Here is a 12,376-nt window from a genome sequence, read left to right on the forward strand (position 1 = left end):
AAATGCGTGTGAAACTTTAGGATGACGGAGGCCTTCAGTAAAACAAAACCAAAGAGGTGGTGAGAGGACGAGAGAGACAAATTTGACCGTAAAAGTTTTAAAATAAAATTGTGTGGCTGAAGATAGACTCTGCAGTCAGTCAAGGGATGTCAAAGTCGCTGTCCCTTATATGTATATACCACATCTTGTTTGTTCACCTGTCGTATCTGTTCACCTGTGAACACTGGTGTACAAATACTTGTTTGAGTCTAGCTCTCAGTTCTGGGTTCGTATGTAGCAGTGGAACTGCTGGGTCATATGGTGATTCAGTGTTTAATTTTTTGAGGACCTGCCAGACTGTTTTCCACAGCAGCTGAACCATTTTACATTCTCACCAGCAGTGCACAGTGGTTCCAGTTTTTCCACATCCTTGCCGATGTGGAAGGCTGTTTTTTCCCTTTTTTCTTTTTCTTATGGCTGTGCTAGTAGGTGTGAATGTCCTGTCTTTTGAAAATGTGATTTTTCAGGAAGGTAACAAGTAGTAGTCTGATCATCTGCAGTTACTTTATATATTGGAAGGTTGTATGTGATTAGATGATAAGTATTTCTACCAGGGTTTGTAAACAAACAAAAAAATATTTAAGGAGGTTCTCTTATTCCTTAGGGTTTCAGAAACCAATCTAATTGAAATGTAAATAGCAGGTTTATTTTGTTTCTGTCAGGTACGACCAAAACTGCCACTTTTGAAGATTTTGCAGGCAGCAGGTGCACAAGGTGAAATGTTCACTGTTAAAGAGGTAAGCCATCAAAGAAAATTCTCAGTTGTAAGAACAGCTAAGAAGTAGAAGCTGACGAATATATAGTTCTGAAATCAGGCCTAAGAAAGCAAATTCTACTTCTGAGGTGCTAGAGAGGCAACTTTTTCTTTATGTTAAAGATCATCGAGCTAAATTGAATTTCATTATTTCCTTTAAATTTCCTCTTGAAGTGTGTTGTCAGCCAAACCTAAAATTAACCACGAATTCATTGATCTCAGAGTTAAAATGCAAAGCGTGTACAAGATTTAAAAAATGACACTGTCTATGATTTATAGGATATACTGCCAGGCAGGAATTAAATGCAGTTTTCCATTATAAATGTGTCAGATACTCTACTGAGCACTGTGAGTTACTTTAAACACTTATGCATTTAAATAACTTATTTAGCATCTAAAGGTTTTTTTTTTCTTAAGAAAAACAAATTGAATTCCTTAAGTGGAAAAACTCAATATTAAAATGTTAATCTCTTTGAACTGCTTACATTTAGTAGGGTAAAAATCTAACCTTTTCTAATTGGAGGAAACAAAACTATCAAGCTTTTTTTTGACTTTTTTGAAAAGCTTAAGACCTACTAGCAACACTGCATTCCTGAGCTATTATAGTTTTCTTTTTTTTTTTTTTATTTTTTAATGTTTATTTAGTTTTGAGAGAGAGTGTGGGCGGGGGAGGGGCAGAGAGAGAGAGAGAAAAAGAGAGAGAGAGAGGGAAACACAAGAATCCAAGAGAGAGAGAGAGAGAGAAAGAGAGAGAGAGAGAGAAACACAAGAATCCGAAGCAGTCTTTAAGCTCTGAGCTGTCAGTACAGAGCCTGACTTGGGGCTCGAACTCATGAGCTGTGAGATCTTCACCTGAGCCATAGTTGGACACGCAGCTGACTGAGCCACCCAGGCACCCCTCCTGAGCTGTTGGATCTTTCAAGGAAACAAATTGGAAGCATTTTTTTTTCTAGAATACTCCTATTTCCTGAGCTGTTCGATCTTTCAAGGAAATAAATTAGAAGCATTTTTTCCTACAATACCCATATTTCCTTTATCATTTTAAATTTAAGTGCATCATCTTAAATTGTATCTGTAGAGTTCTCTAAGTGTTTTTTTTCCAAACTATTACTGAAGTATGGATTTTTATCTCAATAAAGTTATAATAAATTATGCTATCTCCTTTAATAACATGGCAGACTTTGCCTGGGTTAAGAATAAATTAAGTACATATTGGTCAGAGAATGTTTTACTGGGGAAAAGTTGGACAGAGTCAGTTTACATGAAGCTCTCTATTACGAATCTTGATCCTCTCTGGTGCGTAAAGAATTTCTTAATTTTTTATTTTATTATTTATTATACTTTTTAGAGAGAGCATGAGCGGGAAGAGGGGCAGAGGGAGAGAGAGAGAGAATCTTAAGCAGGCTGCACGCTCAGGGTGGAGCCCCACATGGGGCTCAGTCCTACTACCTTGGGATCATGACCTGAGCCAAAATTAAGAGTTGGATGCTCAACCGATTGAGCCACGCAGGTGTCCCCACCAATTGTTTATTTTTTTAAATTTTAATATTATTATTTTAAAGTTTATTTATTTATTTTGAGGATTGGGAGGAGTAGAGAGAGAGAGAGAGAGAGAGAGAGGGAGAATCCTAAGCAGGCTTCTCACTGTCAGTGAAGAGCTCCATGTGGGGCTTGAATTCATGAACCATGAGAAGCTGAGCTGAAGTGAGATGATTTATCAGCTGAGCCACCAGGTGCCCCTCTAATTTTTTATGTTTAAGTATTGGTTCTCAGTATGTGTGCATTGAGGCAGTATGGTATAGTGAGAGTAGTAATCATGTACACATTTATTATTTTTTAATTTTTATTTTATTATTTTTATTTATTTTTAATTTTTTTTTAACGTTTATTTATTTTTGAGACAGAGAGAGACAGAGCATGAACAGGGGAGGGGCAGAGAGAGAGGGAGACACAGAATCTGAAATAGGCTCCAGACTCTGAGCTGTCAGCACAGAGCCCGACGCGGGGCTCGAACTCACGGACTGTGAGCTCATGACCTGAGCCAAGGTCGGACGCTTAACCGACTGAGCCACCCAGGCGCTCCTAATTTTTATTTTATTTTAAAGAAATGTTTATTTTGAGAGAGAGAAAGAGATCGTGAGTGGGGGAGGGGCAGAGAGACAATTCCTAGTAGGCTCCACATTGATGGCATGGAGCCTGATACAGGGCTTGAAGTCACACATCATGAGATCATGACCTGAGCCAAAATCAAGAGTCGGATGCATAACCTGAACTGTCCAGGTGTGCCCCAGAAATTTACTTGTTAAAAAAAAAAAATCCACATGCTGGCATTGTCCAGAAAAATGTAACAGGTTTATTTGTAATTATTGTGAAGTTGAACTGCTAAGACGTGTTCACTAAAACATTTTGACTTGCATTAATGCTTTAGGTCCCACATTTGTATTAAAAATTCGCACACAAGGGGCGCCTGGGTGGCTCAGTCAGTTGGGCATCCGACTTTGGCTCAGGTCGCGATCTCACTGTCCGTGAGTTCGAGCCCCGTGTCGGGCTCTGTGCTGACTGCTCAGAGCCTGGAGCCCGTTTCAGATTCTGTGTCTCCCTCTCTCTTTGCTCCTCCCCTGTTCATGCTCTGTCTCTCTCTGTCTCAAAAATAAATAAACGTTAAAAAAAAAAAATTCGCACACAAATGAAAATGGAAAAGCTGCCAATACCCGATTTCTGTACCCTGTTTTTCCACTCGCAATCATATACTTAGGTACCTTTTGACCCCATGGAAAAAAAATAGTTTTTTTAAAGAATGAAATAGTTTCCATCATAGTGGATTCTTAAGCACATTCTCCATGTGTGTGGTGTGCTAGCTGGATGTCTTTTGGCATAATTGTTACATGTTTGGCATGGACAGCACACAGGTTGATCTTCAAAAAGGCCCACCGAGGCTCCGTAGCTCAGGGGTTAGAGCACTGGTCTCGCAAAAAGGCCCACTGATAGGCCTCACTCACTTGCCTCCTGCAAAGCACCCATAACTGCACGCTGGAAACACATCTGTTTTGAAGTCCTGAGCAGTTTCTCACACCAGATGCCGGAAAGGAAGTTTGCAAATCACAAGTTCTGTGGAGTTACACGGAGCGCCACAGTAGCAGAGCTGTAATGGTGAGGTTTCTTCACTCCTCCAGTAGTGGGCGCACTCTCGCCAGGGGCTTTTGTAGTCAGTGGCTTCCTCGGTGCTATACCACCCGTCGATTTGGGAGCAGTCTGCTTTGGGCAAGCCATGATCTAGCGAATTTCTTACTTACCCCCTCCTTCTTCAGCTGGGGCCCGGGAGCTGGAGGTGGCGGTGGTGGTGTGGCAGGAGCTGCAAACATTTAATTACGTACTCATGTAGAGTAGTGTTGTAGAAGATCTTATTTTGCATACTTACAGTGGATTTCTTTTTTACAGGTTGGACAGGCTAAATATAAAACTTTCTCCTTTTTCTTCCAGTAGGTGCTCTTCCCCATCTTATTTCCCCCTAGATATTTGGTTGGTTAGGTATGACAGCACCATTAACACTGGGACAGAATGTTGCTTGGGATGGAGGGGAACCTGGGAACATTTTTGTACCAATAGTGGGAACAGGGTTGGAAAAATCTTCTGTGAAGATACCTAATAATTCCTGAGAAGTTGGGGCCTAAAAATAAAAATAGCTGCTTTGGCCTGTTTGTGATAACAGAATTCTTATTGTCATTAAGGGAATTTAATTAAACAGTTTAAAAAAATTTACCTAGAGAAAACATCATGAAAAAAATAGATAACTTAAAAATTTTGAATCATGAACTTGTCTGAGTTCCTTCCATTGTTGTGAACTTTGAAAAAAGCCAGATAGGCTAAACTTTTATTTGATAAACACTAGATTCTATGTTTTATGCACTTATGGCTTATTAACCCTTGTACTTCATTTGCCAAAAACAAGTGAACATGCATCAAAAACCTCTTGTAGTTATGGGTCTCTGGACTTGGAAAATACTTTTATGACCCAGGCACGTTTAATGTTTATTACTTCTAATGATAGAACAGACGTCTTTATCTGGATTGGTGAAAAAATTTTTAAGGGGATGGGGTGCCTGGGTGACTCGGTCAGTTGGGTGTCCAGCTCTTGGTTTTGGCTCAGGTCATGATCTCAAGTTCATGAGTTTGGGTCCCCCATCGGACTCCACACTGCTGGTGTGGAGCCTGCTTGGGATTCTCTCTCTCTCTCAAAATAAAAAGAAAAAAAAATTTAAGGGAATACTAGGAAAATTCACTTTTTATCATTGTCAAACCCTACATTTCTAAAAAGTAAGAGTTTGGGAGCGCCTGGGTGGCTCAGTCAGTTAAGCGTCTGACTCTGGATTTCAGCTCAGGTCGTGATCTCACAGTTCAGTTTGTGAGATCGAGTCCTTGTTGGGGTCCTGTGGAGCTGACAGCGTGGAGCCTGCTTGGGATTCTCTCTCTCCCTGTCTCTCTGCCCCCTCCCCTGCTCATGCACACGCACAGAATGTTCTGTCTCTCTCAAAAATAAATAAACTTAAAAAAAAAAAAAAAAAGTCTGTTAACGTCCAGCATGAGAATAAGTGGATGAGCCTGGTGGTTGAGGACAGCTCTCTTGTTGTAGGACTCCTTTCTCGAGCACGACAGTCATGTTCATAAATGTTTCCTCTTTCTCTAGCAAACTATCTTCTCATAATGAATTTGTGTCTTTTGGAGCAGCTGCACAGACCTCTTCGTGCTTTTTTATCACCATGTAGGTCATGCACTATCTAGGCCAGTACATAATGGTGAAGCAGCTTTATGACCAGCAGGAGCAGCATATGGTGTATTGTGGTGGAGATCTTCTGGGAGAACTGCTAGGACGTCAGAGCTTCTCCGTGAAAGATCCGAGGTAGGGAGAGCGAGGGTTGGTTTATCTTTTTGGGGGCTTCTGTCTAACCACTCAGTCTCCATAGGTTATTAATGGTTATCTTTTTTTTTTTTTTTAGTCAACCAATATTTAAGGGCCTATGTATGTCAGGTAGCCTGTGAAGCACTGAAAACAAGTCAGTGAGCAACACAGTCTATGGCACTTAAAGGGTAGTTAGACAGTAGATGCGCTTCCCCATCTTAATCAGACAATCACACCAGCACAAGGTAAAATTATACCGTGGGTAAATGTTACAGAAAAGAGGTACATGCAGCTGTGTTGGGGGTGGGATTCAGGGTCTTAGGAGTCAAGGGAATGCTCCTTGAGGAAGTGGTTTGAACTGAGAGCTGAAAGAGAACTAAGGAGTGAGGGGCCTGAAGGAGAGTGTTGAAGGAGAGCTTCTGGCAGATTGCACGTCATGTGCAAAGGCCTGGGTGGGAGGAGCTTCCCGTGGCTAGGTTAGGATTCTGTGAAGCCATTGTAGAGAGAGGAAAGTGAGCTGGTGAGAGAAATGCAGTGTTGCCGGGCAGCTCGAGGTTGATGATGGGCCTCAAGAATCGCGTTAGAGGTCCTCTGACCTGTTGTGTGACTTTCTCCAGCTGCATGGGGTGTAAATGGTTGTTACAGAGTCAAAAGCTAATAGGTAATTGGGAAGCCAGTTCTCTTTGGATAGCTTTATGATGACTGTTTCTTCTGAGCTCATTTTGTCTTATATTGGTAAGACTCCCTTCCACCCCTTCCCCAATTAAAATTGTAAAAATTCCTAGAAGGAAGGAATGGTCTCTAAAGGAAATCTTGGGCTGTTAGCTAATTAAATAAAATGTAAATTAATTAGTTTTTTAATGAGGGCAAAGTAACAAAAGGGCTTGGGCATGAACATTCTTGACTTTTAAATGATTACAAACAAATCTATCCTGGGGGAAAAAAATATCTGCCTTTTTGTGTGTTATAGAGAAAGTTGGAAGGTCACATATCAGATAGACACATAACATCTAAATTGGAAAACCATGGGGTTATTAATTTTTTTTTTTTTTTGTCTCTCTGACAGCCCTCTCTATGATATGCTAAGAAAGAATCTTGTCACTTTAGCCACTGCCACTACAGGTATGTCACATCATATTTCTTCAGTGTGTGTCACAGCTTTGAGCTCAAGGGGGCAAATGATGGGAAAACGAGGATTGAGGTGGAAATGAAATGCTGTGTTGGCATGATCGAGAGGGATTCCTGTTACACAGAATGTTATTATTACGTTAATTTTTCATTGTGAAAAATTTCAAATATACTGAAAATAGATTAGTATGATGCCTACCTCTTAGTAATTGTTAACATTTTGCCACATTTGCTTCACCTGGACATGCTTTTTTTTTTTTTTTTTAATTTAATTTTTTTTCATCTGGACATACTGTAAAAATCTCTAATTTTTACTGTCCAGTAGCCAGTGTATGTATAGTGACCCCCAGTTATCTCAGAAATATCTTTCACATTTGGCTTGTTCAGATCAAGATCCAGACAAAGTCCACACATTGCGGTTGGTTGAAACACCCCTAAGTGTCTTTATAAAACAATCCTCCTTTTATTTTTATGTCATTTATTTGTTGAAGAAATGGCTCATTTGTCCTGTAGAATTTCCCACATTCTAGAGGTTGCACATTGTATCCTTGTGATGTTGTTAAATGTCTTCTTCTATTTTCATTAAACTAGTAATGCTTGAATAGTTTCAAGTTTAAATTTTTTGCTGAGAACATTTCACGGGTGGTGCTTTGTACATCTGTTGCATCACATCCGGGTCATGTAAGGTCTGCTTGTCCCTCTTTCCGTGATGTTCAGGTTCTGTGGGCTCACGTGGTGTTACCCTGACCCATCTGTTATAAAGGTCCCCCAAGACCCTTTCACCTAATGGTTTTAGCTTTCTGGTGTATGAATGCCAATTTGCCTAACCCTTTGCTTGATTCTGTATCTTTTAAATACTGCCCTTTGAGTTTAAGTTAGTAGGTGTGTGCAGGAAGCTGGCTGCTTTGGGGTCTGATGTTTGGTGTGTTAGAGATAAGTGAATCAGCTGTACATAACTGAAATGTAACCCGATTTCCCTTGCTCGTTGCCAAATGATGACACCTTTTTTTTCTCCATTCCTATGTGAAGCGCCTTCGTGAGCTTCAAATCAGATTTTGGGTAACATTGACCTTTGAAGAAAGCCCAAGTTTGTAATTCTTTTATTCATTTATTTATAATTTTTAAAAAATGTTTATTTATTTTTGAGGTAGAGAGAGACAGAGCGCGAGTAGGGGAGGGGTAGAGAGAGAGGGAGACAGAATCTGAAGCAGGCTCCAGGCTCTGAGCTGTCAGCACAGAGCCTGACCTGGGGCTTGAACTCACGGACTGTGAGATCATGACTTGAGCTGAAGTCAGACACTTAACCAACTGAGCCACCCAGGCATCCCTAGTTTCTTCTAGATTGGTTATCTTTCAGTAGTTCACTGAAATAAATACTGTAGTTGGAAAGAATCTGTTTCTAATAAAGATTTATGATTTAAAGTGAGAGCAGAGAGACTTTGCTTTCATATTGAAATGTGATTTTGAACTTACATTGAATTTTGGAGCCTGTTGACTTCATTGAACAATTTGCCCACTTCGCCCACTTCACCCAGCTGTAAATTTCTGTTGGGAGGAAAGGCCTTGTAAATAATATAGTGCTTTATTGAAATTCAGTCACTTGTGAAAGAGTAGGGCTTTTCTGGGATATTCACTGCAGACTTGAAATACACAGAGGATTTTATATTTGCTGATCTACTCTTTCGGTGGAATTTGTTTTCTGATTGATCTGTTCTCTGAATATCTAGAGTGGGTGTGATTCTCACTTTTTCTCTCTCTTTCTTGCACTTTCTCTGCAGCATTTAACATGCTGTGTATTAAGATGAAAATTTCTGTAACAGACATTTCAGATGATCCTCACAACAAGGTTGTGAGGAAGGTCTGGAGATGAAGAAACTGAGGGGTTTTTTTGTTGGTTTTTTTTTTTTTTTTTTTTTTTTTTTTTTTTTTTTTTTTTAGAATGAGTGATTTGTCCAAGATTAGTTGTCACTGACAGTTGGTAGAACAGATATTTCTGACTGGCCAGTTCTTGTTCTTTTCATTGTGCCACACACACGCATTGGTATCATATAGAATTTGCCCGTTAGTTTTTCTTAACACATTTTTCCTGTGAACATTAAATCTTTAAAACATTTTGTTTGTTCTTAAACGTGTGAACCTTGAAATAACTTCAGTTACGGAAAGGTAGTAAAAGTATTATAAAGAGTTCCAGATATTCTTTACTCAGATTCCCCAGATGGTAACATCTTATGTAACCACAGTATAATGTTCAAAACCAGAAAATTGCACCAAAGTAATTTTGATTGATTGTCTGCTCTGACTTGCCCTTGCATTCGTGCTTGTGGCTGGGCAGCTCTGTTGATCTTCATAAATGGAGTTACATGTGTTATATTTAAAAGGGCAAATGAGAAAAGTGCTTTCCATGTACACCTTTGCAAGTGAGTTAAACCTTTTATTTTGATGGTTGCGAAATGCCATTAAAGTAAAGGTGGGTCTTTATGAATCATTTCTCCAAATCTCCACGTGTATACCGGTAAAATGAAATACCTGACAAACTTTGCGCTTATTTTAAAATTCCTTTGTACTTTGTAGTTTTCCCAGATAATTTCTTTTTGCTTCTAAATGTTTTAGCCTAAGTAAGGTAGTAAGGTTTTAGAACTACAAATGACAGTAATCAGATTGCTTTATTAAAGAAATGCTTCATCTGCATTGTCTGATAATTGATCTTTGAAAACCACTCTGGTCAGAAAGTGCTGTCTCAAACTTCTCAGTATCTCCATTTACCTATAAAATGATTGTAGAAATAATGCTGTTTATAATTACAGTTTTGAAATTGTTTGCTTTGTGCAAAACAATTGAATTATCAGACAACTGTAGGATCTGTATTCTTTTCTTTTCTCTGGCAGTCTTTGTTACGTGAGGACGAGGTTTTCCGTTAAGTGTTCTATCTCTGGACCTGATGGTAGCTAATGAACCCAACCCTTGGTAGACTTATTTGGGAACACTTCAGTTACATATAACCTCACAAAATGAGAGTTCTAGGTTATTCAGTTCTCTACAGCTTGTTTTCCTGTTGGCTATGTTTTCATCTTCTGTTCTGCTTGAAAAATTTCCAAGTCCTTGAAGTACATTTCTCTCAGACTTAGAATTCTGTTTCTCAGGTTACTGTTTTCTTTGCTATTTATTGCCTTTGAGAAAAACTTTATCTGCTTCCTCTTCCTTCTTAGGAAATGTTGATAGTAACTGGGGAAAATAAAACTTGTTAATTAAAAAAACTCTATATTCAGGTGGTGGGAATGTAAACCACGAAGTCATCATACACACTTAGAACGTAAGTTTACACGAGGTGCTATTGTGTACAAAGCAAATGGGGAAAAGTCCAGATGTGCAGATTTCATAACCCTGTATAACTTTAACAGTTGAAAACAAAAATTAAAGCCAGACTTTCTGTTTGTTTGTTAGTTTACAAGTTAGGCACATTTGCTCATAAGCACCTTTGGGAAGATACGGTAAAAATACTCTCCGTTATTTTTTGGTTGGAATCACTTTCATATTAAAATTTGAACCCTTACTGTGGACATTTTTTAGTTATTTTTCCTTTTCTCCCAGATTACATTTTGGTAACGTATCTTGAATATAGCCTGTCTTGGTCTTTGCCATTTTTATCAGTTTTGATTTTTCCCTTTTGGATGAGAGCCTTGTCCAGCCAACATGGAGAAGTACATCGTTAGGGACTAAACCTGGCTCCAGGGTTGTTTGCTGAGGTCCTTTTTATGTGGAAAGAATGGTTATTACCAGGGAAGGTTTTCCTTTTGTTTTACTTGCTATCCAGATGCTGCTCAGACTCTCGCTCTCGCACAGGATCACAGTATGGATATTCCAAGTCAAGACCAACTGAAGGTAAAATCACCACACGGTGACTTCTTTTGTTGTACAGAGTGGCCCCTTCTCTGTACCTGTGGATCTTGGACTCCCAAGACCTTTCCCTGAATGTGGTAAGAATTTAATAAGAAAGGTTCTTGGGAGTTCACAGACCAGGGACAGAGTGAACCTTCTCTGTTCTGCCTATAACAGAGTTCCAGTCTCTGCATCTTTCTTTGGGATGTAGCACTTCTGATCTTCAGTTCCTCCAGTTGGATTTTCTTTGGGGTTTTTGTGTGTGCCTGTATGTGTGATGGTGTATGTACATAGGTGTTTGAGAAAACTGCTTTATTCGATTTTAACAGGCTGGCGGCAGTTAAATTCATGTCAGGCCGTTCTTAAAGCTTCCCCAGACCTGGGAGAACGTTATGATCATCTTGGTATATGCTGAGGGTTTCACATGTTTTCTGAACGATGCCTAATTTTGTAGTCTAGAGGCTTTATAGCGATAGCCTGTTTTTAACAGTCGGTTTGGACCTTTTGTGCAGAGATTTTTTTTTTCCCCCCCAGTTTTGGGGTTCTCCTAGTTCTGCTCACAGCGGGTTGAGGAGAGGCGTTGCCTTTATTTGATGACTGTTGTGAACTCCAGAGATCTCTTTCTTGTGCGTAACCCATTGTGCCGCACACTAACTGGTGAGCCAGAGTGGAACTGCTACATCCCCTGGTCTCAGTCATTTTTACTGCACTAATACACATCTTTCCCTTTTTTCCAGCAAAGTTCGGAAGAAAGTTCCAGTTCTAGGAAAAGAATGGAAGAAGGCAATATACCTACACTGCCTACCTCACAACATAAATGCAGAAATTCTAGAGAAGGTAAGTTTTGGGTTAAGGCTATATGCACTTATTTTTTTCTCTTTTTCATTTTTTCTTTCTTTTGTTGATGACTTCTAGAAATGGCATTTATTCATGTTAAGCACTGGCTGTGATTGGGACCATTATATAAGCAACTCAAAATACAACGTCCTTTCTTTGCATGTGAAGTAGGAGGGGCATAGGTCGCACTTCTGTTTCTCATTCTTTTCTGAAAACTTTTTCTTGCCCCCAGTGACCATTATTAGCTTTGAAGAGGATGGTAGTGCTCCCGTAGCAACCCGTGGTTTCCGGGCTGGAGCCAGTCCCTTCCTTTGCCTAGTGTGCTAATAGAAGATAGCCACACATTTGTCAGCTTGCTGCCTGGCAAGTCAGCTGCCTTGGCCTTTTCTTTTCCATTTTTTTTTCTTTTTCTTTTTTTTTCTTTTTGCGACAGAGAGAGACAGAGCATGAACGGGGGAGGGGCAGAGAGAGAGGGAGACACAGAATTGGAAGCAGGCTCCGGGCTCCGAGCCGTCCGCCCAGAGCCCGACGCGGGGCTCGAACTCGCGGACCGCGAGATCGTGACCCGGGCCGAAGTCGGCCGCTCGACCGACGGAGCCACCCAGGCGCCCCTGCCTTGGCCTTTTAAATCCTGTCGCACCTGTATATGTTCAGTCTGGTTACCATTTTTATTTTTATTTGTCTGCTTGAGGCAAAGGCTAATTTTCAGAGAGTTTTGAAGTTTGCAAAGATACGTACTTAGTATGTTAGAGCTGAGAATGAGGTAATCAGAAGTCTAGTCGTTCCTTTGTCCTTGGATGGTGGTCCTCAGCTCTTTGCCATCCATACTGGATATGCTGTGGTCA

The 12,376-nt window shown here is 40.0% G+C and overlaps 1 protein-coding gene across 3 annotated transcripts in view; it reads left to right on the top strand.

The window, feature by feature from the left end:
• Nucleotides 1–12,376, top strand: part of MDM4 (MDM4 regulator of p53) — a 43,157-nt gene that overhangs the window by 16,528 nt on the left and 14,253 nt on the right. The window contains exons 3-7 of one of the 3 annotated variants that reach the window (XR_009254415.1): nt 702–776; nt 5,557–5,690; nt 6,757–6,812; nt 10,659–10,697; nt 11,432–11,531. Coding sequence is in view for 1 of the 3 variants with exons in the window: in XM_058701750.1 (XP_058557733.1) it covers nt 702–776; nt 5,557–5,690; nt 6,757–6,812; nt 10,630–10,697; nt 11,432–11,531 (433 nt within the window). In the remaining 2 variants the exon portion in view is untranslated. Of the gene's footprint in view, nt 1–701; nt 777–5,556; nt 5,691–6,756; nt 6,813–10,629; nt 10,698–11,431; nt 11,532–12,376 lie in introns of all 3 variants that reach the window. The other 2 variants (XM_058701750.1, XR_009254416.1) reach the window with 2 other exon arrangements.

Source organism: Neofelis nebulosa, chromosome 15 (assembly GCF_028018385.1).
Source record: "Neofelis nebulosa isolate mNeoNeb1 chromosome 15, mNeoNeb1.pri, whole genome shotgun sequence".
NCBI lineage: Eukaryota > Metazoa > Chordata > Mammalia > Carnivora > Felidae > Neofelis > Neofelis nebulosa.